We start from the raw sequence: 14,585 nt of genomic DNA on the forward strand, positions 1-14,585 counted from the left end.
GGTTTGTTGTTTTACACTGCACTCAGCAATATTCCAGCTATATGATAGCGGTCTGTAAATAATCGAGTCTGGACCAGACAATCCAGTTATTGACATCATGAGCATCGATCTACACAATTGGGAACGATGACATGCATCAACCAAGTCAGCGAGCCTGACCACCCGATCACGTTAGTAGCCTCTTACGACAAGCAGAGTCACCTTTCACGGCAAGGATGGGTTGCTGAAGACCTATTCTACCCCGAATCTTCACGGGTTGGTAATGTTTTAAAGGCATGAACCCATGAGAGTAACTCACCATGTTTGGGCGTGGCAGTGCCCTGCACACTACTGGCAGTTCTGTCCCCTCCCTCCTGGGGTCCAGCTCCCTCTGTCCCGGCAGCTGCACTGTGGGTGCCGCTCAGTATCTCCCCTGTATCAGACAGATAGAATGGTCAGCAAGTGGGTTGAGTTAATGCCAGGGTGGGACAGCTAAAACCTACAGAAAAGTACACAGCAGAGGCAGATCCAGAATTTCTTAAAGTGAGGGGTTCACGTTTTGAATTGTCGGGGGATATTCAGTGGGGATGGGGGATGTTCAAATCAGACATTCAGACAAGGATAACAGGGGATACAAAGGTTTTATTTTTGGGTCCAGGTGCTGTGCAACTTTTCTCGCTAGTCCGAACATAGTCTAGTAAAATTCTGTTTGGTCTAGTAACTTCAGCTAATAATAGTCTACATAATAACACTAAATTTTACTGAAGATACATCTTACCAAGGCAAGAGTGTGCACTAGGCTTTTTATCAAAGTTTTGTTTCCACCCTTGCCACATCAAGCCCACTTTTCTGTGCTAAATATGATTGGACTATCACACATATCTATAGTCTAGTCAGAGAACGATTCACAAAATCATTTTTCACGACTGGTACACCTTCGTATAAAAATGATTTACAGCTGCCTGTCTTTGTTGACACAAATATGTCTTTTTGATCTTTTAAAAAACCCAACGTTTGCCCATGTTTTTGTGTCAGGGATGAAATCGTGAATGTTTTTGTTATCTGATCGACTAGGTCGTCGCCAATAGTAGTCGCCATATGAAGCTAGTGAAGCTATATGACATAACAGCGATCTGATTGGATATCGCATTTTCAGTACAAGAGGCACATCTCATGATTTACTCGAGGTGGCGCCAGGGTCGAGCCAAGAAAGTGGCTTTGATGTGGCAAGGGTAGAAACTAGGCTTTGATACAGGTTGGTGGACACGCTTGCCTCGGGAAGATGCTGAAAATAATGCTAAGGGACAATTTTGGGCGAGTGGTTTAAAAAAATTTGGTCACTGAATGCACATGAGTTTTAAAACCAAATCTGGGATTAGTGTTGGAATAAATTTTGTAGAGGTTTGAAAACCATTTGGGGGTTTCATCTTTTTCAGGTTTCACCAAACGCACTCACTGTAACTTGCTTTCTTATTCTGCCCTCAAACTTATACCCAACAGACCCGAAAACATGTTGGTTAAGGAAAAAGAGAACATATATTCAAACAATAAAATCATGTTCAAAAGATGATACAAGCCTCTTTATCATGTGCTGTGTATGTGAGGAATTTGTTTGTCATTTCTGATTGACTGTCTCACCTTGAGAGCTTTGAGAAACCTAACAACATGAAGCACAAAATGCAGTCAATGCAGTGAAAATGTGAATGAGTGAGTCACACAATTTTGATGCTGTATCAGGAAGTAAGCATACATAGGCTTCACACTTTATAACCATGGGAAAACAATTTAATGCTCTTGCCTTCTTTTTAGATCCTTCAAGTGTTAGTTGTTTATTAAATCTCCCTGCTAGCTCTTGTGGACAGTTGAAACTCACCTCCTGCAACTGTGAAATCCATGTGTGTGGTTGGATCTTCATAATCCGTGAACACCTTCGTCTCCTCAAGACCATGATTAGTGCTCCTCCCCATCGAGGTGCCTGCTCCAAGTTTGGACTGACTTATCTGACTGACTTGACCTTTGGTTGCGTTTAGCTCCGATATTGGCAAATTGCTTTTCACCACTTCCAGGTTGCAGGTTAAGTTTGTTGTCATTTCCATGCCATCGTCATTCTCTGCAAATATACGCGTTGACTCCAGCACGTTCCCTGTGCTCTGCCGCTTCTTGATGCTCTGCAACATGCCTGTGAAGTTAGCCGTCACTTCCATATCATCATCCAAACCATCAAAAATAACTGTCCGATTCTCTTTCTCCTTTCTCTTCTCCTCTTCGTGTGCAAACTGCTTGGACATTGTAGTGATACTTTTCAGTTTAGAGAGGAAAGCCTTGTTGTCGATCTTGCCCACTGGTTCCTCCTCGTCATCAGAGTCGACGTTGTTGCTGAAGAAGCCTCCTTTGCCGCCTCTGAAGAAGCTGCTAGCTTTGTACTCCTCATCATCAGAGTCTTCCAGGGCCTTGATAAGTGGCTCATTATCACAACTGTAAACATGTGGCCAGTTTATCAGGGAGTTTAAGTCTCAGGTTCAATTGTGTAACTCACTCAACGAAGAATTATTTTGTTCTTCCTTTATCTGTTGATTGTTGTTTAATGCCATACTCAGCAATATTCCAGCTATATGACAGCAGCCTGTAAATAATTGAATCTGGACCAAACATCCAATGATTGACATCATGAGCATCGATCCATGCAATTGAGATACAAGACATGCATCAACCAAGTCACCAAACTGGACGACCCGATCTGTTTACTCGCCAGTAATGACAACAATGGGTTGCTGGGGATCTATATCCTTCAAAAATTGCTACTGATATATTTTACAGGATATGTTCTCGCCTTTGACTCTGAACGTCACAATGTCTCCCAAACAAAATAGATCATCAACAGTGTTACATGTCCATACTTCATTTAAAATGTGTCAGGCATCTCTTTCACAAGTCTTTTAACCATTAATGTAAGTTCTTCAGGCACTAATAACTCATCAGTTCACATTCCTGGGGAAATGTGCTTGCATCAGATGTGAAGCAGATGATTAACTCAGGGGATACCCTATTCACTGTAATAAGCACCCTGGATGCTTAGAAAATAGAGGGGGGAAGGCGTTTATTAAAAACAGAACAAGTTAAATTTGCTTTCAGAGATCAAGCAGAAGTGAATTAGCTTAGTTCAAAAGTAGATGAAACTAAACCTTTTCAAGGATAGCTTCTGTAAAAAGGCTGTAAACATTTTAAACAGCATCGATGAACTACAAAAATAGAAATGAGAAATATGTTTCAAAAACAAAATAAATATCTCATACATCCATACACTGTAATGAAATGAACACAATAAACTAATAAGAATCATAACTGGAACTGTTGATGAGGTGAAAACAGCATCTTCTTACCTCTTGGGGGCCTTCATCAGTTTGGTGAGGAAGGAAAGAGTGTCCACTTTCTTATCCTCGACGTCTGAATCCTCGTCATACTTTGGGTTGGAGAGGGTGGTGTTCTGTGCGATGGTTGTGTTGGCACACATGGTCTCCTCCATGTCTGCACCATCCAAGACAGTCTTGTTGATGCCCTGCTAGACACACAACACAGCACTTAGGGATACTTAACATACACATACAGTAGGCCTCAAAGATCTTACACACGGAGTATGAGAATGTTCTCAACACTATAGTCAACAATATTCCTGCTATATAACAACAGATAGATAGATTTTGTTTTGTTTGTTTGATGTTTAACGCCACACCATTCGAATATGATGACATGCATCCACCAAGTCAACAAGTCTTACGACAAGCATAGTCGCTTTTTACGGCAAGCATGAGTTGCTGAAGGCCTATTCTACCCCAGATAGATAGACAGACAGACAGACAGACAGATAGATAGATCATTCTGAGCTCCCTGGGGAGTATACAACCCTAGCTGCCCCAGGTGCTAGAACGGTAACAACCACATTACCATCTCATCCTACTGGGTACCAATTCACTGCTGGGTTAACAAAGGCACATTTCAACAAAGTCACTTGCCCAAGGAGACACCACATGTGTTATATGTACTTCAGTATGACACCAACATGTAAATAATCAAGTATTGACCAGATAAAACAGTGATTATTATTATTATGAGGATACAATAAATCACCAAGTTTTACATCCCAATCCATTTTAGTTGACTTACAAGCTTATCCTGATTCTACTTATCCAATGAGTGTGATTTCAGTGAGTGTGTAAGTGAGTGAGTATGGTTTTAGCAATATTCCAGCTATATGACAGCCATCTTCCGGAGGCAAGAGAGTTAACTGACTTTAAAAGTCCAGTTTCCACCCTTGCCGAACTAGGCTGGAATTCCTGGGCACGATCGTAGCGCCACCAGTGGCTATTACGAGTTATGTCCTTTCTATGCCTCTCCTATTAACCAATCAGATTCAACCTCTCGTATCATTTGCATTTGCTTCACACAAAACAGTGGCGCCCAGTCAAGACGATCTGATTGATAACCAAGATCTATATTGTGATAAAACGAGTCTTACATCGCGAAGTGCATCAAATCACTTGAGCACCTTGATTAAAAGCATGAAAAGATTTAGAAAATATCTGTTGACGAGTTAGCGGTGCACATGCTTTGCAAATCCTGCAGTCAACCGAAATCTGCATGACACTTTACCAAGCTGATTTCGATTTCAGTGCACGATTTTGATTGGACTATGCACTTGTTAGTCCAGCCAAAATGTAACTCCATCATACCAGCCTAGTTCGGCAAGGGTGGAAACTGGCCTTTTATAGTCAGTTAACTCTCTTGCCTCGGGAAGATGGATGACAGCCTGGGGCACCCATGTCAGGAATCAAACCTGAGTCTTCAGTGTGATGAGCAAACGCTTTGGCCACTAGGCTCCACGGCCACCCCATGAGTGTTATTCCCACCTTCTCATCCCCAAAAGCATATCACACAATCATAAGGACTGACTGTAGATCTTGTATTTATGAAAGTTCTGGTGGTATTAACCACTTTATTAAATCTGATTTTAGTTAAATGATAGACAAGCAATACTTACTTGAGCATCCTCTTCCTGTCCCTGTGTTTGTATCTGGCCATTGAGGAGCTGTTCTAGCCCTGAAATACAATCAGACATGATCAAGTACTCCAAGGCACAACTCTTTCATAGTATGGCATCAGTCGTACTGATAATGTATCATATTTGCTTAACAGGATTTTAGCATGGTTCATTTTCAATGACATTGACTGAATGTCATCCAAAATGTCCTACTAATTTTTCCAAACTTACGATCTCAAAAGTTATTCTTACAGAAGGCGATAAAGTCATAAAAGTTTCTGAATGACATTTTTCTCCAGCAAATTCACTGCTTGTGGCCTAACAGTAATATCTAACTCCTTGTGATGCAGGAGTCTCCATGCCGATTTCAACAGTATTTCAGTGATGAAGATCATGGGCATTTGCCATGTCTACCACACTGGTGAATCTGACAATCAAGGGTATGGGGCTGACATACCAAGGATCACAAACTAGGATTCGAACCCACGATAAGAAACATCCTGGCACAACTAAGCGACAACAAATGTCAGCAAATTGCAGACCACTGGGACACCTGTGACCCCCAGATAATACTGTGACCCTGGCGTCACAATACTGGTACATCAAAAGACTGTGACACCTGTGTCCCCCAGATAATACTGTGACCTGGCATCACAATACTGGTTCATCAAAAGACTGTGACACCTGTGTCCCCTTGATAATACTGTGACCTGGCATCACAATACTGGTACATCAAAAGACTGGGACACCTGTGTCCCCCAGATAATACTGTGACTTGGCATCACAATACTGGTACATCAAAGGACTGGGACACCTGTGTCCCCTTGATAATACTGTGACCTGGCATCACAATACTGGTACAAGGACCCATGTTGAACATTACACATTGACACAAGTGAAAGAAATACTATTCATAGCTCACCTAGAATCTCATGTCCAGTAGGTGTCTGGCCACTGCCTGAACTGTAACAGAGAAACACTTCTGTGGTAATTTCTTTGAAATCATTTTGTGACATATCCATTTTCAACATGTACAATCACTGATTAGCACTTTACTGTAATTGAGTTTTAAAAAATGACACCTTATCACAAAGATTAATTAGTTTGCAAGCTTTTTAAGTTCATATTCACTGGTCTTTTAAATGTAAGTTAATGTAATTGCGTTCTGATAAAATAGCTAAAGTTATAAATATCTTTTAACAATAAATACAAACCTCTTATCCTCTGTTAGGCTCTCGTTGCCTGAAACAGAAATTTCATGTCATGATCATATGAACCATCTCAAAACACTAATATTACAGGAGCTATTCAGTGTATACAGTTATGTTTTCCCACTTGCCCAGTACTTAGGTCGGGCAAGCTAACTGAACACCCCTGCAAGCTGAGGTTCAGTTGGAGAGAAGAAAGCTACAGAGATGATTTGCCTTTGAGGGAATATAAGAACACAGTCAATATAAGTTCAAAATTTTAATAATTGCTAAAAAACAGAACATATTTGTTGAGACCCACCACTAGCTACCCATGTACAAAACGTCTTTCTGTCTTCAACTACAATGACTGAGTAATGGCAATAAATAGCTTTTTTGATATGGCTGCCATGTTCAAAGAGCAAAAGATAATCAAGAACATTAGATAACGTTGAGCCCCACTGCTTGCTACACATGTGCCACATTTCATCACACACGTGTGTGTGCTGTTTCATACTGGCCAGTAAATAATCCATCTGGACCAGACAGTCCAGTGATTGATATTGTGAGCAACGATTAACGATGTCATCAACCCTGTCACCAAGTCTGACCACCCGATCCATTAAGTCGCCTCTAACAACAATCATAGGTTGCTGGGGACCTGTTCTAACCCAGAGTCTCCATCATGGTGGGTCATGTAATAATGGGGAAATATTTGTGAATGATCAGATATTTATAACACAATGAGCATGATGATGAACAGAAATAACATTATCACTTTTCAACAACCTGAGCTTATGTCAGTCTGAAGATCTCGGAGCCATCGCTGAGGAGAATCCTTTGGAAATTCTCTGGAACACATTAATATGAAATACTATATATACATGTACTTGGTTAGTCATTGCTGACACAAATGATCAATACGTTGAAGCAGACTTAATATGTTATTCGTAAAAACATTTCTCAACATAACAGGAGGGATTTATCTAATTCGAGATTCAGCTGAAAGTCAGCCCCAAGTCTGCAGTAAATTTCAGTAAACATTCCCAAAACTGGAATTACAAACTCATGATACATTGTGATAACTAATGTTATGGCTTTGTATTTGGACATGCTCTTCACTGACCAATTTGAGGAAAATAATTTTCTTTCCCAAGGGCACCTAGTTTTATAAATCCTGGACAAATTCCAGCAAAAGCTTCCTCAATACTTATGGACTATTAAACAAGTTGAAGGATGCCCTTAAATTAATAAAACTACCACCAAGGCACTGTTTTTCAGCACATGGAAAAATCTACTGGTCCTGTTGAATCTCTACCAGACACATAGGTGCTAACTAAAACAGATTTTAAATAACAGATACTTTATCAAGTTCATGCAACAAGTGAGTGTGCCTACTTAGAATGAGAAACCAGTCAAAAAGGCAACCACTGTGCTACGCAGGCTTTTTGCTGGTTTTGAGTTCCGAGTCATACAATCGCTGATTTAAAAAAAATTAAAACTTATTTAAGGTTACTTTGTTTGTCCTAAAAATAATACTTGACCACCGAACCAGCATCTATTTAATCTTAGTGGCCCCAAAGGAAATATACTAGACTTGGTCCAGCAGATCAGTATTTGTGTCAAACAGTGTGTTCCCATAGTGCAATCAAAGTGAAATCTTCAGCCATCACAAAATAAGAGTGTGGATATTAATTGACTTGGTCTGTTTGATGTGAGAGGGCAGAATGATAATTTTAAAGCTTACTTTCTATTTGGACTACAGAAACTTCTAATAATATGAGTGGAGTGTCTCGACTGGACAGATCTATGCAACACCAAAAGTCAGACCCCGCTGCATTCCGCGATTCCTCGCCTGTGGAATATTTTGCAGAAATGTACGGTCACAGTCAGTACTACACAGGTTTTGTCTTACAATGGGCCTGGTGAGCTAGAATGAACCAGACAGGTGTTTGCATTCCATGTAGAAGAAACATGATCAGGTGATGGTTTACATGGGCCTGCTTGATAAGTTAGTAATTGGTTTACAGTATCCTACTCACTTCACTTGATAGGTCTCAGCAAAGCTGACTCTTTTAGACGATCTCCTTGAAAGTTTTGTCTCTGTCTGGAATAATATAATCAGAATACAACACAAATCACAAAGAGAAGCCAGGAATGGTAATTGTCAAAATCAAAAACAAGAGTGAGTGAGTGAGTTAGTGACCAAAGTCATACAGGTTCATATGTATCAGATGTTTACAACTTCGGTGAAACCCATGACCATGGGTATGGCGCTGACAAACCTAGATACATAATTGGGGCGAACCATGATTTGAACCCATAGTATAGGTTTCTGGCGTTCCCAAGGGATGCAACTCTGCAAAACAAATTGCAGCGCCTTAGGCGACAGGACCATCCTACCCCTTTGCCTTGTCGGAAAAGAATTTGAAAGAATCATGTCCAATAAGAATATGAATGTAAAGCAATTACATGCTCTCATACCCGTCTGGAATCATTGTCACAATTTTACAGAAACTACACAGTACACACATACAGGTGAGTATGTCACATGTCAACAGCTAAAATACTTCAGTAGACACTGTCTCTCACCTTCTTGTTCACATCCAGATCTGCTAATGTAGGACGGTCAAGTTTCAAAATCTGGAAAGGACATGTTAGTCAGTTTTATGGTCATTTTGTTTTTTATCATTAGCAAGTTTACCGATTTTTCTTTCAAAACCTTTGTCAGTGGACGCTATAACAAAAAGTTAGATCATTCAAATATTTTGGGAGAGAGTATGTGTGTGTGCCTGTGTGTGCATGTGTATAAAAATGTAAGGTCGGTAGGAAGAGAAATAATTCTCTATTGTTTGTGAGTATTGTGAAAGTTTAAAGCATTTACACGTTACATTACATACACACTGCATGGCATACAAGTTATGAATAGTATTCACTGTGGCTTTTAATGAAGCTTTAAGACAATTTTTCAGGTCATTGAACATGCATCCTATTGTCTGGGTCAGGGGGTGGGGGGAAAGGGGTTTTATTTTTGGTTTTAAACTGATTTTCATCCTTGTGGAATAATACAAAAGGTGAAATAATGGTTAACCGTCAAAGAACTTTGATGCAGGCTTCGATACGATACACAATACATAAGCTGCATCGCGATATTTGACAATGTACATATTTTGTACTTAAATAACGAAAGAATAACCCTATTTAGGACATTTTGAAGCATAATTATCGATGTTTGCTGCATGTTCAGAGTTTGGGTCAGTTATTTTGAGATACATCAATACTGAGTGTGGAGGTTTCCCCACAGCATTTGTGTGACATTAGAATAAATCTGATTATATGTGACTCCCCAGGACACCAGGATACAATTGTGACGTCATAAGACATTTGACCTGAACTTACTTCAGTGAAGATTGCCAAGTGCAAGGACGTACAAAACTATCTTATTTTCTCTCGTAAGTTCTTAATGTAATAAATACATTATTTCAGAACCTTCTAGAATACATGTCTACTTTCAATTTATCCGACATTATGTCCAAAAACTGCAAATTATTACAAAAACAGTTATAAGTCAGAAAATATTTGATGTCATGTATCTCTGTAATAAGTATGAATTGAAGCTTGTAAATTGTAATTTTGTATTCCGAAGATACTGTAGTTTTAAAGTATAATAAGAAGTCAAAATGTGATTTTGCACCCATAAGGTCTCTTATCTCGTGGTTGGTCACATATTAATATATAAATTATCACGATTTAAGTATAATCTGTTTGCATAAAACATATTCATGCTTAAGGGTTTATCCACTAGTAATAGTACTCACTGATGATCTTCTACTACTAGACTTCTTTTTCCTGTAAAAGAGAATCATAACGGAAGACGTTACTGATTGAAACAGAAAAGACATAAAATGAGAAATCATCTTCATATACATCAACTAAAATAATTAATTATTTCAGATGGCATCCAATTTTTGCAAGCATACAATCAGTGGAATGACAAATCCAACAAGGTAACATATACTTGTCATGCTTGAAAAAATTGGGAAGGATCATTTATGTTCACCATGGTGACTTATTCTAAAATAGAACGCATAATAAAACTCTCTCCAAGACAAAAAACACATTCCTGCATGTCAACATAATCAGTTTTGGAAAAACAATCTAAAAAATGTTTATTACAATGCACAATGTGATGAAAACTTACCAAACATTTTCATTGTTCTCTGGGACAGTGTCCATTGTATTCTGCAACAATGAGATTGGGTGCTAAATATACATAAAAGCTGAAGAACTCATCTATTTCAATAATACCGTATTCAACGTATTCAATATTGGCTAGTGATCAATCCCAATTAGCACCCCTTGCGATTGATTAATGTACACAAGACTTTATATTCGCGTATAATACGCACTCGTGCGTTATATGAACACTTAATTATGGGCAATTAAATTTGGGAAAAATTATATCTGTCGTACATAAACATTTCAGGCTGTCAGCATAAACCACGAAATTTATCTTTCAACTCAACTCTCTTTTTTCGCCAAAATAATATTCTAATTTTTGAGAGCGCCCTGGGCGCTTATTATGTCGAATACGGTATGAACTGTTCGAAATAAATTTGTTAGACTGATGAATTAACAAATGAAGTAAACTTAATTGCTAAATGTTGTGAACAATTTAACACATTTTGAACAGCATTAAGAGACATAGGCCACTGAAAACGATTATAGTAAATTGTATGAATAAGTTACCATTTAACCTCTCACATTTCAACGTGAATAGAAACCTTTTCCCCTACATCATGTACATATTTTTTGTAAAATGAATGGGTGTATGTAGTGTATGAAGCAAACTGAATGGTTGAAAAACGTTATTAATAGGATTTGATCGCAGAACATTTTGGATTTTTTGCTGAGGATGAATACTTTTCTTGATAAGCCCCTTCTTATACATGACAAATTTGAAAGAAAGTGCCATCTTGGCTTGGCTTGGGGAAATGGATACCACATAAATTAAATAGCAAGTTTAATCAATCTTAATCATTCTTTATCAGAACAGAAGGCACTAGTTTTTTCGACATTCTGCTGACCAGAAATTCATTTTTTAACGGAAGAATATCATCAGGGATATATCTGGGCCTGCTTAGATGCCAGTATTCTGACCGAAATCTGAAGCATATGTCAGAAAAATATCCAAAATTAGAATTAAAGATTCCCCAATTCATGCTGTTATATTTATGACCAATGGCTTTGAAGAGGCGTCAATTATTCCCAATTTGTCTGCCAAGGACGCTGAATTTAAAATCCTGGTCATCCCTTGTAACTGATGTCCTTGCATTCCAGAGTGATGTCATGCCTGTTAAAGTGCTACAGAAAATTATAGATAACCTTTGTATCATAATATGTTGATAAACATTATGTGTCTACACAATGCCCAGAAAATTTCATTTGGAACTTAGAGTGTTACTCGGAGGTTTCAAATGTTAACATTTCCAGGGACTGCACATAATGTTTATTTTTTGCATAAAGTTCTTTATTGGCTACAAACCGAGCCTTTTGGATGTAATCAGGGAAATCTACAAGAGTGAGCGAGTCTGGATCTACACAACCATTAGTAATGTTGCTGACAAACCTAGAAACATAATCAGGACAAATCAGAAATCCAAACCCTTAATTATAGGTTTCAGGTATGCCTCAGGGACAGAACTCTGCAGAGCAAATTGCAACACCTTAGTTGACTTGGGACATTCCTGTCCCTATGCAAATCTACAATGAAAATGTCTAAAATATAAATAATTATCAGGGACCACTGGTCTGTTAGCCAGTTGCTAGTGAAAATCCGGGGTGACTAGTTGTTTTCGTTAAATATCTTGGTCACATTTATGAAACATTGGTCACGTCATTCCATCCAGATCACTGCTTATTAGATACATATCAGGGCCAGGATAATAATTATATTATTACGGAAGTGTAAGGGTGCGAAACTGAACATCTATAAGTTTTATGGCCATGGGTAGATAGAACGACGCAGTGAAGGATACATTCAATGCTGGAGCATGCACCAAAATAGCATCACACCCCAAACAGAAAAAATTATTTTCACTTTCAAATGTCATTTTGTCAACAAAGATCGGTTGAATATTGAACCTGAAATAATCATCTGATTTATTGCGTTTCTGTATCTAAAAGTAAGAGTTACTCCCAAATTCCCTACTAACTTAACAGGGGTCAGACTGACAGAAGATCCTATATGTTTACTCACTTATCAAGGGGAAAAATAGGCCCTACTATTTCTTCAAAACGCTTTCTGACAATTCGAAGATTCCGCCATTGACGTGCACATGCGCAGTGAGTATTTCCGGACATATGCCCTTCGGTAAAAACACTTGTGTATTAATCAATTTTAAGAGTGTAATATAAGTAATTATGCACATTACGTTATGCACATTATACATAAGCTGCAAGTTAGCAAATATTTCATTTCTTTGTCTTTCAAAGTGTAGTGTTCTGCTGTTTTTGCAAAGTTTAGCCTTGCTTTCTGCCTTCACCTTTGATATGAAAAACTATTAGCAACAGAACTTATTAAATGTATGACGTCCAACATTGAGACCGTCTGTCGATTGAAAGTAATAAAGCCAAAAAATTTATTTTTTCCCATTCTGTGTGCGTTAGCTGTTAAAAGAAAAGAATGGCAACATGTGCAAACACGCCAAGATATAAGTGAACAATTACAGAAAGAGTAGCATATGAAGGATGCATGAAGGAAAATGACTTTTTTTAGAAGAACCCAGTTACAAATGTAAAACATTTGCGTGGATATAAAAGAAATATTGTTATACATACTTATATAAAATACAAGCATTTCATTGATGTAATAAATTGCTGTTGTAACAGTTTATCGTTGCTATATTTGCTACTATGATATGGCAGGATTGACACTTGTTACTGTATTCTTTTAAACATTATCCTTAAAACCAGGACTGTCTTATATATTAAGACAGGCCCATTGGAACAAGGCTCAGACTTACCCGTCCCTTTTGTTAGTATATCATATGAAGCATTCTTGGAATTATTTACACATGACCTCTTTGTGGACAGTCAAGGCCTCATTACACAAAGTAATCTAAGCTTATGTGAACCTTACCAACTAAGATTAACCACTACCTTAGCCTGAAGTTACACACGTTTCACAAAGCAACCGTAGCTCAATCTTAATTCGGTGTGCAACCTTAGCGCTGAGGTCCAATTTCCTAAGGCTGTACGACATCGCGTGCTGAAACCATCACTCGCTATGCACATGTCAGTTTTCTTTGCCTATTTCCTAAACATTTTTTGAGTGCCGATATTTTTAGACCGATTTACAAAATCGTCAAATGTAATCGTCTATACTTCTCCCACATTGTAACCTGCCTTTCTTAACAGCATCCAGGGGCGGTCGGGTAGCCTAGTGGTTAAAGCGTTCGCTCGTCACGCCGAAGACCCGGGTTCGATTCTCGATATGGGTACAATGTGTGAAGCCCATTTCTGGTGTTCAGCTCCAAAACAAGGTATGTCGCTTCACGGGAAATTTGAAAAATAAAAATTACTTCAATTGTATGGTTTCGCTGAAAGAATTGTTTTCCAGGCAAACTGTCATTAATTAGATAGCTTTGTCAATATCCATGCCTCGGAAATTATGCGCAGATGAAAATTAGCCTACTCGTGCATTTCATAATTGACACTGAACAAGTTTCGCTGCCCCGTCCTTAGGTGACATTGTAGATTAAATATCTCACATACAAGTGTTAGAAGGTATACATTTCCTATGAACACACAATGCTATTTACAAAGTTGTCAAATGTAACCAATGTTACTTTCTTTGTAAAGTACAGATTCTCGTACTCTTTTTTTTTTATATCTAGACTATCAGTTGTCGGACTTTAATTTTGTAGTCGAAGCCTCGGTGGCTGAGTGGGTTAGATCGCTGACTTTGTGTGCTGGCGATAAGGTGGTTCACTCTGGCAGTGTTGGTTAGAATCCCGGGACTCGCCCCCCAGAAAGTATGAGAATGTGTACCTTACAAAGAAAGTGTTATCCCTAATATAACATTGGTTATACATTTCCTGATATTGTGAAATGAATAATTACATTAAGCACATGAAGCTGTGAAGATCCGGGGTAGAATAGGTCTTCAGCAACCCATGCTTGCCGTAAAAGGCGACTAAGCTTGTCGTAAGAGGCGGCTAACGGGATCGGGTGGTCAGGCTCGCTGACTTGGTTGAAGCATGTCATCGATCCCAATTTCGTGGATCGATGCTCATGATATCAATCACTGGATTGTCTGGTCCAGACTCGATTATTTACAGACCGCCGTTATATAGCTGGAATATTGCTGAGTGCGGCGTAAA

General features: G+C 38.7%; 1 protein-coding gene across 1 annotated transcript in view; it reads right to left on the reverse strand.

Moving 5' to 3' along the window:
* Positions 1–14,585, reverse strand: part of LOC139441962 (uncharacterized) — a 48,184-nt gene that overhangs the window by 21,194 nt on the left and 12,405 nt on the right. Inside the window, exons 2-12 of the mRNA XM_071222707.1 lie at positions 10,403–10,443; positions 10,020–10,050; positions 8,794–8,844; positions 8,244–8,308; positions 6,991–7,052; positions 6,229–6,256; positions 5,937–5,977; positions 5,015–5,073; positions 3,360–3,535; positions 1,853–2,454; positions 299–412 (exon numbers count right to left, since the gene is read on the reverse strand). Of these exons, the coding sequence (XP_071078808.1) occupies positions 299–412; positions 1,853–2,454; positions 3,360–3,535; positions 5,015–5,073; positions 5,937–5,977; positions 6,229–6,256; positions 6,991–7,052; positions 8,244–8,308; positions 8,794–8,844; positions 10,020–10,050; positions 10,403–10,443 (1,270 nt within the window). The remainder of the gene's footprint in view (positions 1–298; positions 413–1,852; positions 2,455–3,359; positions 3,536–5,014; positions 5,074–5,936; positions 5,978–6,228; positions 6,257–6,990; positions 7,053–8,243; positions 8,309–8,793; positions 8,845–10,019; positions 10,051–10,402; positions 10,444–14,585) is intronic.

This window comes from Haliotis cracherodii, unplaced genomic scaffold (assembly GCF_022045235.1).
Source record: "Haliotis cracherodii isolate W230 unplaced genomic scaffold, xgHalCrac1.p SCAF_5, whole genome shotgun sequence".
Taxonomy (NCBI): Eukaryota; Metazoa; Mollusca; class Gastropoda; order Lepetellida; family Haliotidae; genus Haliotis; species Haliotis cracherodii.